The 20,825-nt window shown below is 36.4% G+C and overlaps 1 protein-coding gene across 2 annotated transcripts in view; it reads left to right on the top strand.

Moving 5' to 3' along the window:
• COL14A1 (collagen type XIV alpha 1 chain) overlaps positions 1-20,825 on the top strand; it is a 250,358-nt gene that overhangs the window by 17,382 nt on the left and 212,151 nt on the right. For both annotated transcript variants that reach the window (XM_027854062.1, XM_027854061.1), the window contains exons 4-5: positions 14,427-14,543; positions 18,918-19,061. In XM_027854062.1, the coding sequence (XP_027709863.1) occupies positions 14,427-14,543; positions 18,918-19,061 (261 nt within the window). The remainder of the gene's footprint in view (positions 1-14,426; positions 14,544-18,917; positions 19,062-20,825) is intronic.

Here is a 20,825-nt window from a genome sequence, read left to right as displayed (position 1 = left end):
ACACACACACACACACACACACACACACACACACACACACACACACAGCCTTTCCCATGCTGGTCCTACTATTTTATTTACCAAACTCTGTTTATCTGTGTTAAGTGCCAGCTGTGTTTCTTCTTACATGTCATTCACACTACTAAAATGTGTCCTTTCCCTCCACGGTGGGGACTGGGTAAAACAGATTTTTACTCATGAGCTGCCTTTGTGGTGGTTGCAACCCAAGCCAAAATGGAAGACTACTAATAAAACTAACTGTTACTAGTTATTAGTTAATGTGTAGCTATGTTACACAGTATTTAACTAGTAAGTAATACAATGTGCAACTAGTTATACTAGTTAATGTGTAAATGTAACATTAGTTACATTTTGCTGAGCTTGGAAATCTGAGATTTCCAACTTGATGTTGCACCTGAAATCTGGAGTGCGTTCCGGGCATGAAGGAAGCCTTGCTTGAATTCATGGAGGAAGGAGAGGACCGACAAGATTAGGGAATCAGCGGTAGTCTACTTTGGCTAGGATATGGAATGTGTAGAACAGACTCATGTAAAGTAAGGCTGAAAAATCAGGTTGAAGTCAAATTGTGGAAGGGCTTCAATAAAAGACTCAGGAATTTCTCTGAAGGATCAGGCTGAGCTTTAGCTATGTTAAAAGGGGAAGGATAATTGCCAGCACCTTGATTTCTTCTGATCCAGATGGCTTAGAACTGCCAAGTAACTTGTCCTTAAGCTATATCCATGGTCTACAATAGAAACCTCAGATTCTAACCACTCCCCCCTCCCCTTCCCTCTTAGAGTTAGTAGGTGTAGTAGATAGAATGTTGAACTTAAAGTCAGGGGACATGAGTACAAATTGCCCGAGATACTTACAAGTTTTGTGACCATGAGTCAGTCTAATTTTCTTCATCTGAAAAATTGGGATGATGACACCTTAGGAGCAACTCCACAGGAATCAGGTGAGGTAATATATGTAAAAGTGCTGTGGAAACCTTGAAACACTATGTAAAAAGACCAGTTATTATTAGACCAAATGCTAAGCACCTGAAGTTCCTTTATATAGTTAAACATTACTAGATTAGTTTAGTTATGGTGATTCACAGGACAACTGAATGCATTTCACAGTTTGCCTTCAGGACACCTATTCTCCAGAATAGGACATTCTCTGTGACATTTCCAGGTGCTTCTGGTACATTTCATCTCTTCTTTATCTGTTTTATATGTACCTAGTTACATATCATCTACCTTATTAGAATGGCAGCTCCTGCAGCAAGGGACTGTTTTTGCCTTTCTTTGTATCTCTAGTCCTTGCAGAGTGCCAGGCACATTCTTTCTTTTTCCATTTTTTTTTTTTTAGGCAATTGGGGTTAAGTGACTTGCCCAGGGTCACACAGCTAGTAAGTGTCAAGTGTTTGGTCTGAGGCTGGATTTGAAGTCAGGTCCTCCTGACTTCAGGGCCGGTGCTCTATCCACCACGCCATCTAGCTGCCCCCCAGGCACATTCTTTCTGAAGAACTTTGGAATTGATCAAGTGATATGGGAGATGCTGGCAAAGGACCACCCAGCATGGTGTACCCAAATCAGAGAAGGTGCTGTTCTCTGTGAGCAAAGCAGAATTGCAGTAGCTCAAAAGAAATGTAAGATGTGCAAATTTAGAAACATCTCCACCCCATATGTTCATATGGACTATTTGTGCCTGACCTGTGGTTGAAACTAACATGGCACCTTGACTCCAACATAGTGATGTCATTTGAGTTCTCTTAGAGAATGAAGGACAGCAACTAGTCCATGGCATAGTGCCAGGCACATAATAAACACTTAAATGCTTATTGATTGACTGACTGGGGATATACCACAAACCATCAGGGGTCGGGAGATAAAAAGAAAGGCAAAAGCACAATCTCTGTCTTTAAGGAGCTCCTATTCTAATGAAGGAAACAATATGTCAACAACTATGTATATACAAGATAGATAGAAGAAAAATTTTAGCCAAACTAAGACCTGATTTATAACAGTTTTTCTTTAATAAACATAGTCATATAGGTGGTGATCTTGAAAAAGGGATAAATGCGATTTTTCTACCTGTATTAGAATGAAGGCAGCATGGTACAGTAGAAAGAACATTGGCCCTAGCCTCACTAAGATGGCCCGCATGGGCTCTACTCCAATCCTTGTGTGGCCTTGGCTAAATCACTATCAGCTCTGGGCCTCAATTTCTTCATCTTTTTAGCTTTAAATCTGTGATCTATGAATGGCAGGCTTGTTAGAAAGTTCCTATGGGCTAATTAACCAATTGCTTACAAGCCTCTTCCACTTAATAGAAATCTTTTGGGCTGGGCCTTTTGTGCCTCAAGGAACAACAAGGCAAAACAGCCTCCTTGGCTTTCTCAAAGGATCAGCCTAGGCCCCATAAACAAGGCCTCACTCCTATCAAAGACATTTAATACATGTTCATTGAATTGCAGTATCACATAAAGTCAGAGCTGGAAAGTACTTTTTGGATCATCTAATATAACCCCTCACTTTACAAGTGAGGGCATTGAGGCCCAGAGAAGTAGAGTATTTTTCCTATGATCACACAGCTAATAAGTAACAGAGCAAAACTGCAGTTAGGTAGCACAGTGGATAGGAATACCAGACCTGGAGTCAGGAAAACCTGAGTTCAAATCCAGTTTCAGACCTCAGCTTTGTGACCTTGAGCTTAACCTTTAACTGCCTCAGTTACCTTATTAAATGAGGATCATAATAGCACCTGTATCCTAGCATTGTCGTGAGTTAAAATGAGATGAGCTTTATAATCAAAGCACATATAAATACTATATATTATAATTGAACTCTTCTAACCATGACTCCAATTTTTTTTTCCAAACTGAAGCTAATATTTTATTGGATTGTCATTTAAACATGTCACATTTTTATAGCAATTTATGATTTATAAAGTACTTTACTGCCAATAACCTCATAAGGTTATTATAAGTATTACCCCATTTTACAAATGAGAAAATGTCTTGCATTGGTCATACAGGTAGGAATCATTATTATTATTTTGGTGAGGCAATTGGGGTTAAGTGACTTGCCCAGGGTCACACAGCTAATAAGTGTCAAGTGTCTGGTCTGAGGCTGGATTTGAACTCAGGTCCTCCTGACTCTAGGCCTGGTGCTCTATCCACTGTACCACCTAGCTGCCCCCACAGGAATTATTAATGCTGGGATAGGAACCTAAGTCTTCTGACTTCACTGTTCAATATAAAATATAAAAAGTTCTCATCAAGATTGAAAGGGTTAATACCAATTTTCATTTATACACATAATGTTCATTCTTTTTAAATTACTAATTTCCATAACAGTCAATTGACCCTGTAGAAGAGATGAGGAAGCAGTCACTCCTCTTCTTTCAGTAGGGAGGTGGAAGGCCATAAGGGCAGAATGTGGCAGACATCAGCAAACTAGGTCTGTATTTGTAGGTTTTGCTTTTAACTCTTTTTCTTTATTATGAGGGTGAGTTTTAGGGGTTAGAGAGTTGGGTAATATGTGGAAATAACTGTGTTGCAAAAACAAGAGACATTAATAACATTTAAAAAATAACTTAATAATTTCCCATTTTTAAACCCAATATGTATTTGCCTACACAATCCCCTGTAAGACACTTTTTCTATTTAGAGGGAGGCAGACTTCAGTCCAAGCACCTCAGTTGTTCTTACATTTTTCTAACATCTCTCTTTCAAGACAATTCATTCAATGTGCTGGTACTGGGAACTCTGGATTCATGCTAGATATGATAATGTGATTATATACTGAGTAATGAAAGAAAGATGGCAACACTTTCCCCCAACAAGCTGTTTTTGGTTCCAGACTTGTTTACCTTGGACAGTTACAAGAAGGAATTCCTGGAGGTAATAAACCTTTCTTTGAATTCAAGTTAGCTCCTACTTAAAGCTAAAGCTAGGGTTAGTACCACAAATGTCTCAGTTACCATCTTTCCACCCATCCCAGCACTGATTGTGCCAATCAAATTTTAAGAGAGGTATTGACAAACTTGGGCATGCCTAGGGAAGAAGGAAGTTCAAAACCATGTTTTATAAGGACTTGGGAAATCTTGGCCTAAAGATGAAAGTGTGCAGAACATAAACCACTTTGTAAATTGTAAAGGACTGAAAAGACACAAATTCATACTTTGATAAGAAAAAAAAGACTTATCATGACAGTTTTCTGCAATTATTTGAAAGGATATAACTTTAGAGAGTTATTAGACTAACTCAGTAGAGTTCCAGAGGACAAAATGAAGATAGATGTGTGGAAGTAACAGTGAGGTAGATTTTGGTTCAATTTAAGGAACAATTTTGTAACAATTACAGATGTCCAAAAATGAATTATCCTCTCTTGTTATGTAAGAAGTTTCCTGTCCTGGGAGTATTCAAGCAGAGAGGCTGAGCAACCATATGCCAATGACGGTTAGAGAAAATTCTGATTTAGGATAGGAGGTTGGAGTAGATAATTTCTAAGGATCCCTTCCAACTCTAAGATTCTAGTCAAGATAGACAGTAAGTAATATTTTCCTTTTTAATATTTCTATAATTTTTGTAATATTTGAATACTCATTCAATACATATTATCACTTCCAAGAAATACATGTAAAGTTCCCAGCATGTTCCATACTATGTTTATCTCAACAACTACATTGTTCTTATTTGTGAATTATTTTGGCAGTGCTTTTGATAGAAGAATGGCATAGAATCTAACAAGCAGGGAAGAGATATCAAAGGTTATAACCAATATTTGAGTAGGTATCCTTTCCATTTGTTGTTGTTGTTATTCAGTCATTTCAGTCATATCTGACTCTTTGTGACCCTGCTTGGGGGTCATCCTTTCCGTAACATCCTCAAAAGGGGGTCATCAAATCTCTACTTGAAGACCTCAGGTAGGAAGGAATCCATTACTCCCAAGTGAACTCATTTAACTTTTAAATAATTCTTGTTGTTTCTTTGAACTGAACTCTATCTCTCTGAGAATTCACATTGTTGCCCCTGTCACCCTGGCTCGCAATCAGTAAACTCTAATGTCTCCCATTTGCCTCCAGAAGGAAGTGTGAAGTCCTCTCTCTGTTTGGCACTTAAAACTCTTCATACCTTGACTTCTTTCTTCCTCTTATCTTCTTATATCATTATTCTTATATTCTTATAATATATTATATAATTATACGTTATTTTATTACATAATATTCTTATATTATTATCTTCTTGTAATGTTAGTCCCTTCACACACTCTCCAGTCCAACTACACTAGCTAAACTGCTATTCCTTGAACATGGCACTACATCTCTCACCTCATGTGTTTGCATTGACTGTTCATGCCAGGATTACTCTCCCTCCTTTCCTTACCTTTTGATTTCCCCAGCTTCTTTCTTTCTTTTAAAAAATTATTTATTTTATTTTTAATTTGTGAAATAAAACAAGCATTTCCACAGCACAGTATAATTTAAAAAAGATCATTGCATGTGAAACTGCAAATCTACTATGTACAACTTACTATTCCTTTCAAATATACAACAGTTATTATGTAAATGTCTTTTTTTTCTCCCCCCTCCCCCTGCTTTAGAGATGGCCACCATTAGACACAAATAGGTATGTGTATATATATATGTATGTATATATATCTGTGTGTATATATGTATATATATGTAAAATTATTCTAAACCTACTCCTATTTATCAATTCTTTCTCTGGATGCAGATAGCATCTTTCTTCAAATGTCCTTTATAATTAATTTGAGTATTTATAATAGTCAAAATAACTTAGTCACTCTAAGTAGTTCTTAAAACAATATTGCTGATACTATATACAATGTTCTATTGGTTCTGATCTTTTCACTCTTCATTATTTTGTGCAAATCTTTCTATGTTTTCTTAAGATCATTGAGCTCCTCATTTCTTATAGCACAGTAGTATTCTATCACGATCATATACCACAACTTGTTTAGCCATTCCCCAATTGAGGGGCATCCCTGTAATTTCCAGTTCTTTGCCACCACAAGCAGAACAGCTATAAACATTTTAGGACATAAAAGTTCTTTTCCTTTTCCCCTAATCATCTTTGGAAATAGACCTAGAAGGGGCATTGTTGGGTCAAAGGGCATAAGTAGTTTAATAATTCTTTGGACATAATTCTAGATTGCTCTCCTACATATTATTTTCCTATAGTCCCCAGCTTCTTTCAAGACGGCTCAAATTCCACCTTCTTCAGGAGACTTTTCTTAGTTTCCACTTCCCCTAGCTGCTAGTGCTTTCCACTTTGTGATTTCCTTTTGCTTATCCTGTATCTAGGGCAGTTAGATGACTCAGTGGATAGAATGCTGGACCAGGAGTTAGGAAGCCTCATTTTCTTGAGTTCAAAGTGGCCTCAGACACTTACTAGCTGTGTGCTCCTGGGCAAGTCACTTAACCCTATTTGCCTCAATTTCTTCATCTATAAAATGAGCTGGAGAAGGAAATGGCAAACAAGTTCAGTATCTCTGCCAAGAAAACCCCAAATGGGGTCATGAAGAGTCAGACATGACTAAATAACAATCACCAGGGTAATACACTTAAAATCATAAAGTCATACCATCAAGTCTTTGAATGTGGCACTAATGTAATGTCATTGTAAAAGAATAATATAAGGGTGTTTAGCAAATGTATGAGAATCTGATCTAGACCTCCATGTCTAGACTGTCATTTATTTTGTAAGCAGACCTCCTGCTAAAAGTGATAGCAGTTCTTCAAAAATTAAAATGGCTGAGCCCTTCAGAGTGGAGTTTTGATGATGAGGTAAAAGACAAAGTAGAATTCCCCTACTCTTATATTGGATGGGGATTCAGCAGACTGACTTCCAGAAATTTTCTCTCCTACTTAATAATGCTTCTCTTAAGCATTTTCTCATTAAAGGTCATTGAGATAGAGAAGTTATTTTCTAAATAAATGTTCATCTCTGTGAGCTACAAGCCTAGCCCTGTCACTATGAAGAGGTTAATGAAAGGGTCCTCCTTGGCCTTCCTCCCAAATTTCCCTCAGGAATGAAGTTAATATATTCTGAAGAGCGTGATTTGGCCCAAATCCTCAAGTGTGAGCCTGACCCTATCATGCTAGGGAGGAGGGTATTTTCTTGCTCTTTTTCTTGGACGTGTCAGAAAGCACATTTTACACTCTTTTTTTTTTTCCTTCTTGAAAGGGGAAAATTAGGATTTGCACAGACACTGCTTAGCATTTGAGTCGAGTCTGTGCAAGCATTTGTGACTTCTCTAGGAAGACAAGTACAGGTATTCAAAGCAGCTCCTTTGTGCTCACAAGAGACACCGTCACGTGCCTGATACTACGTGAATTTTTGTTCCATGACATAAGAGTAATTATTTTTTCACTTCATTTACAGAGTATTTGTCAGTATTGTGGCCCCTTTCCTGGCACAGGTCCCATGAGCATCTGTAGGAAAGTCTGATTTTTTAAAGACATTATATGGAAAAAACTGTCTATATGACCATTTACACCTTTCTTTTTTTCTTCTTTCCTTCTTTTGCTTCTTTCCTGAGACAAAAGCCAAAGGGAAATTCAAACTTTGTATAAAATTATGGGTTTTTTTTTACATGTTTGTGAGTTTTAACATTCATATAGGATTGAGATTGCATCATTGATTTCGTTGATATGGGGATCTCCCAGATGAGAAAACTCTCTCCACCAAGGCAGGTCAGCACCTTCTCTACTATATATATTCTTAGAGAGTTTCCTAGAGCAGAAGTGACAAACACATGGCCTGCACAGATTAAAATGTAGTTGGGAAATTTTTTAACAACATTAATAAAAATACAATAGTGCATAAATAATGTTAATATGTGCTTTCTAATTCTAACTCAGAAGTGTCTGAGGTTGGATTTGAACTCTGGTCCTCCTGTGCTGTATCCACTGTGCCACTTAGCTGCCCTAAGGAACTTATCTTCTAATGGAATAGAATTGGTTCATGTTAGTAATCCTAATGAGAGAATTTGAACCTCAGAGCCAATAGAAGCTGAGTTGAAGTCCTGCCTCTGAAAAGTATGAGCCATGCGGTGGTGGGTAAGCTTCTTATTCTCTCAGTGCCCTGGGCAACTTTTCAAGGCCATAATTTATAGATGAGCTGTCTATCTTTATCAGTGGAGGGTTTTCCACACTGGAAATTCCCTACAACAATGAAATCACGGTCCAAATGAAAAATAAGTAGCTCTCATGGTACTGTATCAATGTTCATTTTATATATAGGAATATAAATAATACAGTAATTTGTATATATATATATATATATTTGTATAAGAATATATTATATATATACACATATATTATTTGTATAGGAAATACAGTGACTAAACATCAGAATTCCAGTCATGAAAAATATATATACATGTTTACCATTTACATATATATATACATAAATATATATACTTTTACAGTTCATATCTATATACTTATATATTTAGATATATGTACTGCAAGTGTATACATATACATATATGTATATATATATTATACATATATATACACATACACACACAGACACACAGACAAAGACACAGACACAGACACACAGACACACACACTGCAAAAAGTGCAACTCCAATGGGCTGGCTACATTATTTGAATGCAAAACATACACTTGCCAAAAAAGACTATTTTATGGAGAACTCACATAAGGCAAGCATTCACATGGTGGTCAGAAGAAGAGATACAAGGACACTCAAGGTCTCTCTTAAGAACTTTGGAATTGATTGTGGGACATGGGAGACACTGGCACAGGACTACTCAGCATGGCGTGCCCACATCAGAGAAGGTGCTGTGCTGTGTGAGCAAAGCAGAATTGAAGTAGCTCAAAAGAAACTTGAGATGTGCAAATTTAAAGAACCTACCCAAACATCCAGACATATATGGTCTGATCAGCCATAGTAAGACACACTATAACTTTGGTCCTCTTGGAGAACAAAGGACAATAACCACACACACACACACACACACACACACACAGGTCTTCAGCATGTGTTCTAAAAAGATTTCATTATTCATAGATTAATAGGTAATTTAATATTAATGACTTGAAAATAAGAGTTGATAGAGAGCTAGCTGGCTTTAGAGACTGTAAGACCTGGGTTCAAGTCTAACATGTCACAAATATAGACTAGATGATCCTGGATGAGTACTTAACCTCTCAGTGATCCATGCAACTCTCTCTGAGTTGCAGAGTAGTTTCTAATCTGCATTGAAATAGGGAGCTTCCTCATCAGTTCCTTATACCAATGAAATCACAGGTCCAATTCAAAAAAGGGAAAAGATGGAAAATAAGTATTGATACAAACATACATTCAATTGTGCACAAGTGCTGTGTAGAATTCTAATCTTTTAACTTATAACCTTGACTGCTTTCATCAACAAGGAGACAAGGAATCACCATGAAAATTTCAAGGCATTTTTAGTACTAATGAAATCAAAGAAACATAGCACATCTCCAGTACTCTTCAGGTTGATTGACTCTGTGTTGCTGCCGGCCATTCATTTTTACATTCCTGAAAAACTATTCAATGAGCTCTAACCAGCGATTGCTATCAGTTCACTGACTCAATTTGTTTTTATGAGTGTTTTTTTTTTGCAAGAAGTGAACTTTTCTTCATATAGTAAATATATATATATTTGAAAAATTTAAAGAACCTACCCAAATTTATAAATTTTAAATTTATAAATATATAAATAAATATATTCTTCATATAATGAATTCAAATAATAAAGTACCCTGCAGAAATGGATTCACTCTTCAGGTTGTTGAGCATATATTTGTTGTTGTTAGGTTTTGGTCCAAATGTGATTTCTTCAATGAGGAGACTTGTCAGTGTAGAAACTTCTATTGATATAGATAGGAACTCTTAGAGTGTTACCTGGGACTACTCAGAAATTAAGGGACTTGCCTATATTCACACAAGTATTTGTTGGAGGCACACTTTGACACTAGTAGGCTGCTCTTCTACTCACTATGTTATTAAGTATAACACACAAATACAACAAAGGTTTACTAAGTTAATACTATACATAGAATACTGTGCTAGGTACTAGAGAGGAGACATAGTTTAGATGAGAAGTGGAATACATTGCAATAGGTTACAATCTAGTAGGGGTAGCTAGGTGGCCTGGAGTCAGAAAGACCCCCATCCTGAGTTCAAATCTGACCTCAGACACTTACCAACTGTATCCCCCTGGGCAAGTCATTTCACCCTGTTTACCTCAGTTTCCTCATCTGTAGAATGGCCTAGAGAAGGAAATGGCAAACCATTCCAGTATCTTTGCCATGAACACCCCAAATGGAGTCACAAAGAGTTGAACACAACTCAGTAACCACAACAATCTAGTAGAGTGATAAATCCATTAACAGTTCCCATTAATAGTTTGGGGTGTGTCCAAATAGCAGATTTAATTAACTTTGTGTTTTCTCTAAAATAACTCTAGTTTTCTCTAAAATAACTCTAGTTTCTCCCCTCCCTCCAGACTAGAAGATAACTGTTACTTTATTCCTTTATTTTTGTGTCTAATTGACAAAAAGAGTCCAAAACCTTTACCTTTTAGGTGACTAATGTTCTTTATTGCGATTGTGAGACAACAAATCCTTGGAGCAAAAGTTCTTTCGGCCTGAATTTGGCATAATCAAAAGTTCTTGTTGTGTGAACATCGGCACAATAATGGCACTCTATTATATGTAGATATGTGCCAAGCACTGGTATGTTGGAGGCCATTTGATTCAGTGCTTGGTGATTTAAGGTAGATGGTTGCCGTGTGAAAGAGGAAAGGATTCATCTGTCTGCATGCTGGGTTCTTTCTCACACTGTTGATGGTTTTCCTGTTGGTTTATTTGTTTAAAATTTTATCCTCACTTTTTCTGTTTAAATCTGAGAAAGGAGGGTTGAGCAATTGAGAATAAATCCTCATCTTTTTTGTGCATTTATAGCAAAAATTTCCCCCGACATTTAGATGAATTGAGCTAGTCCTCCTAGCTAAATTTCTCTGGAAATCTTAGAACTTTTGTACCAATACATATTACAAAGTCGGCACATTGGTGTGTTAAATTTTAGTGGCTTAGACAAGGTAATATGGAATTATTCTTTTTTTGTGAGCTGTCAGAGGGTATTACATTTTCAAGCTGATTCATCAGTGAGTTACTATCTTTCTCTAGAATATAGATCATTCTAGATCAAAGACTATAGATCATAGCTACTTTTATATGGTTTTGAAAATCTTTATGATTTGTATGTTTTTTAAAGTGGAGATTTGTTACCATAGCAGATTCATCATATTGTGCTTTTTTTTAAAGATTAGATTTATGATTTCATCAGTACAGGAAGCATCAGCATCCAGTGAGGTGCTTCCTCTATCAGCACAGATCCAAACTTGCAACCTGTTCTGTACTTTATTGACTTATAGCATTGCCCAGAGATTTGAAAGGTTAAGTGACACACCTTAGATCACACAGAGTGTGTGCCAGATTAGGAATCTTCCTGATCAGTAAGAGGATCAGAAGGTCTTCCTGAGTCAATTCTCTGTCCACTATGTCACCTGCCTCTCATGTCCAGCATATATCATATGGGAGGTAATATACTGTCCCTTTAAGCTGCTGCTCTGTTTGTATGGAGCAGTTTAGTGATGAAAAGGACAGAAAAGGGTTTTTTTCATATGAAAGAAAGAGTTCTAGAGACTGTCAAAAGATGCAAAATATATTTGCCATTATGATGAACTTTCTGATACCCAAAATGAGTTAGAAAAGACCAACAATGTTTTAATAAAAACTATAAAATATCTATATAAAGAAACAAATTTCATATGAGATTTGAGCAGTTTTGGAAAGAAAATAAATTGCAGAGTAAATATAAAGGCTTAAATCACCTTGTGAATGATGTAGAATGATGCTTCATGTGTATGTGAATAGTTTGATGTTTTAAAGAGGCAGAGAAAATTTACTTATTAAAAACGGAAAGGTAAGAGTAAGAAGAAACTGTTTCAAGAACACAAAACAAGATTTTGGACCATATGAGGACTTATAGCTTCAAGAGATCATGATACCTCAGTTTACATATGTATTACTCAGTACTATATTACATATATCATGTAGTTATGACTAAAGAGGGTAAAATTCCTGAATATTTGGAGAAGTGAAGTATTTTTGTAAAAGGACCATCAATTTCATAGGGGAAATTTGGGGAGTTGTTAACTTTTTATGGTAAAAGTTAGTAAGAGTCAGAAGATGAATCTGAGAATAAGACTCCTATGAGAAGAATTGAAAGTGGAGGGAGGTAAGAGAGGTGGGGCTGAAAAACTGCTTAGTTGGAGCTGATAGCTAGAAGCAATGAGCTGACAGAAAGCTTGAGTGGTAGGAAAAAAAAATTGATTTCATTTACCAAAAGCCTCAGTGACAGCTATTGTCCTTTAGTGCCATCTACAGTTGGGTAAAGGTGAAGCTTCTCATAAGTGCCTATTGCTCTCTGCTGCCACCTCTGGTTCAAGAAGGAAAAGCAGAAGGGAAGACGGGCTTTGCAGTTAGTTTGCATCCTAGTGAGCTGGCTGGGTTTGTTTGCCTTACAATCAGAGGCTTCTAAAGTAGGCGATACTGCCCTCTGGGGGGCGCTGGAATGATCCCTGGGGGTGGTAGTAGCCTCAGGTGGAATTGGGGGGGCATGGAAAGGGGGTGGTGGAGGCATAAGGAAAGAAGAGAAGAAAATTTTGAAAAACCATTATGTTTCATCTGTTGTGTAACAGAATTAAAGTCATAGCAATTACATTTTCCAAACAAACATACAAAATGCAAATTATAACTGATCAGTGGTCAAGTCAGCTGACAAGTCTTAACAAACAAATGTTGGCAGGCGAGCATGTCATGCATTATTGGGAAGTCCAGCATTCATTGGCAGGAATATGTGCATGTAACAACTTGTTTACAATATGAAATTATGGTTACATGATGCAATATTGTATCATTAAAATTTCAATGCAGGAAAACACCACAAATTTACAATAAATTATTAAATTTAAGATGCTTCATTTAAAAAATATTTTATACATTTTTTTTGAAATGACACAAATTTTAAAAAATCCATTGAAGGGTTAAAGAAAGTAGTTTTCCAGGGGGATGCTGAGAATTTTTTTTTAAACGGGTGGTAGGCCAAATAAGTTTGGGAACTTCTACATAAGGATCAATCTGAGCCATGTGGCTATGACCTCTGGTCTGATTAGACAGTGTAGGAGATAGATGAGTGAATAATTGGATGGGTTTGTATAGGTCAGAAGTAGCCAGTCTGATGAGCTTGTGCAGTGTTCTGAGTGGGAGAGTGTGACTCTAGTTTATAGGTAGATTGTGATATATTTTATATTTATGCATTTACTTTAATATACAAGGATCTATACTATTATCACTATTTATTTTGCCCCATTGCTAAGTAAATAGTAATGTTTAAGATGTGTCACGATGTGAGTAACTGCTTCTATAAATACAACACATTTTGCTAGTACTTTACATTGTGAGTAGCCACTCAGTTGTGTGAATAGAAATGCATTGGTGAGAGCTCAAGAGCTGGAGTGTTGAGTAGGGGGAGTCTTTTTCTCGTCAACAGGGTTACCCCGGGGCACTAAGAGAGTGGAAATATAACTTCATAGGTGGTCTGTCTTTGTGAATCTAGACCTGCCAAGGCGAGGGCAGGTTGGCATGAACAAACCAATCTACAGAGTGAATAGGTGTTGACACACCCAGGTGAGAAGTGTTGAAGCCCCTAGAGAATGTGGGTGGCTATATCACACCCCCTATCTATACCGGCTGTCATTAAACATATATACTCAACATCTCTCCAATGATTTGGGGCAAAATGGAAACTTTTTAGTGTAATTAATAGCAGGGCTATAATCACAGTACTATTTGTGGGCCATAGACCCATTTATGGATGCTTAGGTCTCAACTGCAAGTTACTCTTTACCTAATTCCTACATTTTTATGTACCTGATAATGATTTCTATGGTTTTATTATTGCAAAATTACTGCAGATGGTCATAGATCCAAATGTAGCGTAATATAATGATAAGATCTTTGAGTCAATCCAGCAAGAAAAAACTATCCTCGTAAGTCAACAAAAGAAGATTTGGCTTGATCCACTTTACTTATTAAGCCAGACACTACCCTCCAACTCATTTGTCTGTTTGCTTTTTGTTGTATGTCTTCAGGGAAAATCATGTAGTTCTAGGTTTAATGTTACTTTGGCAAACTAACAAGTTAAGTTAATACTTTAACTCGCATTTTTTTGGTATGCTGTCAAATGTCCTGTGTGTAAAAGTGTCAGCTTTGCTTTACCTTTTCAATAAAAAGAAAATTTATATACCTTAATATGTTTTCTAAAAGATTTTGTTTTCCTTTACAGTGGCTCCACCAACAAGATTAAGATATACCATATTATCTCATGACAGTATCCAGATTGCATGGAAAGCTCCCAAAGGGAAATTTAGTGGATACAAACTTCTTGTAACTCCAAATTCAGGTAAAAAAAAAATCCCTCAAATTTAAATTTTTATAGTGAATAAGAAAATGATTTCATGTAGGGAATTGAAAATATTACTTAAATTAGTCTTTAAGTATTTTTATCCCCAAAGCTTGAAAACTTTTTCTCCAGTGAGAGCAGTAGTTTCCCCTAGAGTAGAGTAGAGAGTCTTTTATGACCCATTATGGTTGACAATGTTTTGATAATTCTCCTTGGGCCAGATTTCCAGGCTAGTGAGAATTCTCTTGGTCAGCAGAGTGTGTGACAGGATGAATTTTTGGCCCACTGAAATGGGAAACACACAATTTAGTTACTACACTCATAGACCACCTGCATGGCTAGCCTCATAGAAAGCAGTGGGCCACCTGAACCTTCTGGGAGATTGGCTGCCAACCCAAGGCTGGTGTGGGGTGGGTGGTATCAAGGTGGGAGGTGAGATGGAAGGACTTTCTTTCTTCTAAGAATTAGGTGTTATATATAGATTTTACTTCAAGTAGAAAAACCTGTTACTAAATAATTTTTTTCTGACAAAAACTGAGGTTGAGTAAGAGCTCAAATTTTACATTTTCTATCCCTGTACCCAAATGAAATTTTAATAATAGTAGTAGCTATTTACTTATTGAACTGATATATATATATATATATATATATATATATATTTTAGATTTAGTAAGGAGTACCTCATAAAGAATTCTAATACAAACAATGTTGTATAAAATGATAACCTGTATATTGGAAAGAAGGTGTATGTGTGTGTTTGTGTATGTGCATGTGTATCTGTGTGCATATGTATATGCATTGGTATATGTGTCTCTATGTGTGTTTATGTATATGGGTATGTATGTGTGTGGATGGGCACATACCCATACATCCTTGGTAGGGATGGAGAAGAGAGAGTAACAAGGTAAAAAGGATTGAAGTGATATCTATGTGGTGTCACTACATTATCTGAGAATAGTCTTACTATAAGTAAGTGTTTTTCCCAAATGTGCATCTCCACTTTGCTTTCCCCCCACATAATTCTGTTTTGACAAGAGGTGGTAGGAAGAGACGTAACTTGGCTTCTCTCTTCAGCAGTTAATCCTTAATACTGAGATATTTCCAATTATGCCACTTGTTGAATGCTGTCAGGGCATCACATGCTTGGTTGGACATAGAGAGAGAGAGAGACACTTTTCTTACTTAGTGGATTTAAATTGTGATAGAACAAACATATAGGGCATGTGGCCAATTGCGCTGATCTATCTTTCCTTTCCAACTCAGTCACTTAAAAGAAAGACAGTAGTTTGGCAGAAATTAGGCTTAGATTAGTGCCTTACACAATATATCACAATCAACTCAAAATTTATATACAACTTAAATCTTAAAGGTTACACCTTAAAAAAATAGAGAGGGGCAGCAAGGTGGTGCAATGGATAGAGCACTGACCCTAGAGTCAGGAGGATCTGAGTTCAAATTTGGCCTCAGACACATAACACTAATTAACTTATTAGCTGTGTGACTCTGAGCAAGTTGCTTAACCTTAATTGCCTAAAAAAAAAAATAGAGAATCAGATCAGATACCTTTCACACATGTGACTGGAGGAGAGTTTTTGACCAAACAAGGGACAGAGGTAATCACAAAGGATAATATTTTTTATCTTCTACAATACTTTTTGTTTTTCAATAGAAAAAATTTTTGTCTTTCATGATTTTTATTCTTCATGATTGTGTGAAATTTAAAAAGCTTTTACCTGAAAAAATAAATGTGACTATTATAAGAAAGGAAGCTATTGATTGGGGGAAAATTGCCTGAGGTATCTGAGATAAAGGTCTCATATCTGAGATATCTAGAGAACAAATATAGAAAATGTAGAGCCAATGCCCACTGGATTTATACAAACAATTCTCAAAAGAATCGCAAACTATTAAGAACTATGTGAAACATTACTTCAAATTTCCAATATTTCAAATTTTCACACTAAAACAACTCTGAAATTTTATCCTGTATCAAGTAGATTAGCAAAGGTGACAAAAGATAGGTCAATATATTCAATGTTGGAGAGACTGTCATTGTAACCATGAATTGTACAGGCTGAACTGTAACCATTCTGGAAATCAAAATATCAATGACAAAAATATCAATTCCCTTTGATCTAGAAATGCCACTGCTAGTGCCAAAGAGATCAAAAGCAGAAAGAAAGGCCCCATATGCAACAAAATATTCAAATCAGCACTTTTTGTAGTAGAGAAAAACTCAAAGCAAAGTAGATAGAAGCCTATCAATTGGGAAATGATTAAACACATTGTAATGGGTGAATTTACTAGAATATTACTATACAGTTTAGAAATGATAAGTATACAGTTTTCAGAAAAGTATGGGAAGACATTTGAACAGATGAAAAATGAAGTAAGCACAACTGGGAAAATAATATACACAATGACTATGAGAATGTAAACAGAGAGAACAACAACAAAGAGGAAACTGAAGCATCATGAAATCGTAATGACCAAGTTTGTACTTGAAGAAGAGACAAGAAAGTGCGCTTCCTTCCTTTTTGGAGGTGGAGGTGGATGTGGAACGTTCTATTTACTATCAGATTCAGTTGATGTGTTGGTTAATTTTCACTGAAATGCTTTTAAGTTTTTATTATTATTATTGTAGTTTTTATTATTTTTAGTAATTTTTTAAAACAAAGGATGACTTTTTAGGTAGGGATGTGGGGACTGACATATTTAGAAATGAAGGTGACATAAAATTAAACGTTTAAAGAGAAGTAATGTGTCATAGTGAATAGTAGGAAGATCTCTGACACTAGCCATATGAACACTTAATCTCTTTCAACCTTAGGCATCTACAAGACTATAGGTTATAGACAGGTGATTTATAAGCACCAGTGGAGATGATGCTTCCTATGAAAAAACAATAGATTAGAGAAGACTGAGATTTAATTGGAATTTCCCAGAAAATTTTTAAATTGCCAGAGTTTTTAGGAAAGCCATACCTGTCAGACTAGTTTGATAGTGTTATAATGGTCTTAAAAAAAGATACATATTCACTTTTTTCCCCCAAAAGACTGAGTCTTTTTATCTTGCCTAGGTAGAAGCCACTCACTGTTAGCCTTAGTCCACTGTCGGTCAGTACAGAAGCATTGACCTGTTCTGTTTCCCACCTGGGTCAATTTCCCTCCACCTTTGGTAACCATATTGGTACTAAACTTCTTGAAGATGCATGCACAATCAGCTTTAGCCCTGCTGTACCTCAGAATTCCTGAACTCAAGAGGATCCAGCAGCCTGCCTGCCCTGTAACAGGGGTCATGGGCCAGAAACTGCAGCGCTTGGCTGCATATTCACTTTTAAGCAGCCAGACAACAGAGAGTATCTCACCTGCTGTTTTTCAAGGTCTCAAGCCAGGGGTAGGATTGAAAGTGTTTAAATTGTTCCATGAATCAAGATGTTTTGGCTTACTTCATAGGTACTAAAAAAGAATGACAGCATGGAATATTACATTTTTTTAGTCTAGACTCCTCTTCAGTTTTAAGAATAAAAAAAATTCTTTCCATTCAGAATTAAATTGCTGGTAGAGTGTTTGCCCTCTTCCCTTCTTATAAGGAAATGTGTTTCTATAGTGTGTTGAGCTGCCAGTGCGCAGGGATGGAAGATTTTGTACAAAAACAACTTTTTACAGGCCTACTTTTATCCTCATCGTCTAGATTGTTGTGGCAATTCTACTCTTTAATCCATTTGTCAAATGGGGTTAATAATGTTGGCGCTACCTATCTCACACTACTCTGAGGATCAAATGTCATAGTGACAACTGACCTTGATAGAACTCTCTAAGTGATTTCCTCACAATAGCTCTTTGGATTTAACAATGGAAGCATTATGCCCATTTTACTGATGATGAAGTGAGCTCAGAGAATTTGCCCATTTTTATAGTAGCTAGTAGTAATCATAAATTCCATTTTTATGTAGTACTTTGTTTTATAAAGAGCCTTCTTCGTAATAGCCCTTGTGGATAATACTTTTGACAAATGAGGAAACAGGCTCAAAGTTTGCCCATGGTCATATAGCTAGTAAATGTCAGAGCTTGGATTTGAACTCAGATCTCCTGACTCCAAATTCTTTGCTTTTTTCTACAGCATGGCCTCTCAGCCATGATCTTGCATCAGGTCCATCATAAACATAAAGAAAAATATAAATATGTGTTATTAATATTACAAGAATAGGTCAAATTAGGCTTCATGTCAAGAATTATAGGGTCAGATTAAATGGGATGTGTGAGTAATTACTCAGATGTTTATCATTTAAAATCTTGAGTGTCCATGTGTTATCTAATAAAATTCTTTTAATATCCACTCTTCAACAGTACATATCTTTCTGTTTTATTCTAGGTGGAAAAACCAACCAGTTGACTCTTCAGAATAGTGCAAATAAAGCCATCATTCAAGGTCTTTTGCCAGACCAGAACTATGCAGTACAACTTATTGCATTTGATAAAGACAAAGAAAGTAAACCTGCCCAAGGCCAATTCAGAAGTATGTATTTATCCATCATTGAGCAATGAATTTGAATTTTGCCTTAAATGCTGCCTAGGTGTGCAACCTGGAATTCCTTTTTTCATTTGTTCATTGTCATTTGGTTGAAAAATGCTTAATCTAATTAATTAATTCTTAATAAATTAATTAAATTAAAGGTTTGCTACATGTAAGTGCCCTGTGCTAGGTGCTGGCATATCTAAGATATTATCCTCATCTTCAAGGAACTCACAACTAAGTAAATTCAGATTGATCCTGCTGTGTTTTTTTCTGCATTTCTTGAGAATGTTGTTCATTGTGCACAGAAACAAGAAAAAGGGGTAGGAAAACCTATGCCATTCTACTCAGTTGCTAAAGTAGAGGGCTTTTAATTTGAAATGAAAGGTTTTCAGCCTCTCTCAGATGGTTTGGGACCTGTGGATGCTATAATTATGTTTTTGTCATTCATTACTCTGATTTCTCTTCTTTTGAGTAAGAAAGGACAGATTTTCCTTTATAATGGCTCCTTTTTTGATTTAATGGCTATCAAATGGCCAGCGACTGATTTTTCAGCCTCTTGGCCCTTAGCTATACTGCTTCTCAGATGGAGACCATACTCAAAGCCTTTCAGCATATCAGGTTTGCCGGGACCCTGCATTCTGCTGGCACAGCCTTTAAGAGCTTGGAGGCGCCATGATGAGGCAGCCTTCAGCATATTGGGTGTTTTGTTTTTTTTTATAGCAAATTTATAGGAGGGCATGAACAAGAGCCATACCAGGTGGGCAGAAATGGATGCTTTGTGCTCTGCACAATGGGGAATTTCCTTAGAAGGAATATACAGACACCAATGAGATCACAGATCCGCTGGAGTATAATTATTATTGTTATGATAATTACAAATTAAAGGTAGTATCCCATTGAGCTTATTAATAATAATACCCTGTTGAGCTCCTTGATAATGATCAATCCATCCAGCAGCTCGTGGCTGTTTTAAAAGGTACATTTTTTTTCAGACTCAAAATGTTAGATACCTCTGGAACCATTTTCCCCCCTTCAAAACAAATTAGTCTTCTGTCTCATTTTTGTTAGCTTTCTATTTCACTTTTTTTTAAGCTCTTGAGTCTGCTAGGATTGAAGGAAAGCACTTTCTTGAATAGATGGTAAGATGCAGGGAAGTGGGTTTAGATTGATGATTAGTTAATGGGCAGTGTAAAGGTAAGCTCTTAGATCAACTTTGAAACATCTCAGTTACTGGGCAGCTTAAGAGACCATGGTTAGCATTAAAACTCCTTCCAAATGGGGTCTTGCTCAGAGTACTTAATAGAAGTACAAGTTGTTTCCAGCTTGCTCTGCTAAGCTGGAAAAATCAAGGAGCAAATGGCCTCAGTGAATAATTAGATAAATTATATTTAAGTGTGCTATTTTGTTAGCTGTAACATATTTTTGTTGGCCAATGTGAAAGATTAGTTTTACTCGAATAACAACTTTCAATAATGAAAGAAAAACAAGTTAGCTTAGAAAGTTTTCTTTTCCATTCTGCATTTCCATACTCTATTTTTTCACAGCAAGATACTGCCATGGTCTATCATCAGTTCTCCAAGAAATCTTAGTAGTTGAACTAAGGAAAATGAGGGTTAGAATTGCAGAATAGGGAGGGAACTCTTAAGGCATCTAGTCCAACTCTTACTCAAAGCATATATCCTATCTAAAACATCCTTGACAAGTGGTTATCCAGCCTCCCCTTAAAGACCTCACACTAAGTGAGGGGAATGCAGTGGTCTCCAG

Source organism: Vombatus ursinus, unplaced genomic scaffold, assembly GCF_900497805.2.
Source record: "Vombatus ursinus unplaced genomic scaffold, bare-nosed wombat genome assembly UNPS02010284.1, whole genome shotgun sequence".
Taxonomy (NCBI): Eukaryota; Metazoa; Chordata; class Mammalia; order Diprotodontia; family Vombatidae; genus Vombatus; species Vombatus ursinus.
The sequence above is the reverse complement of the archived record's forward strand: the minus strand, read 5'-3'. Positions and strand labels throughout refer to the sequence as shown.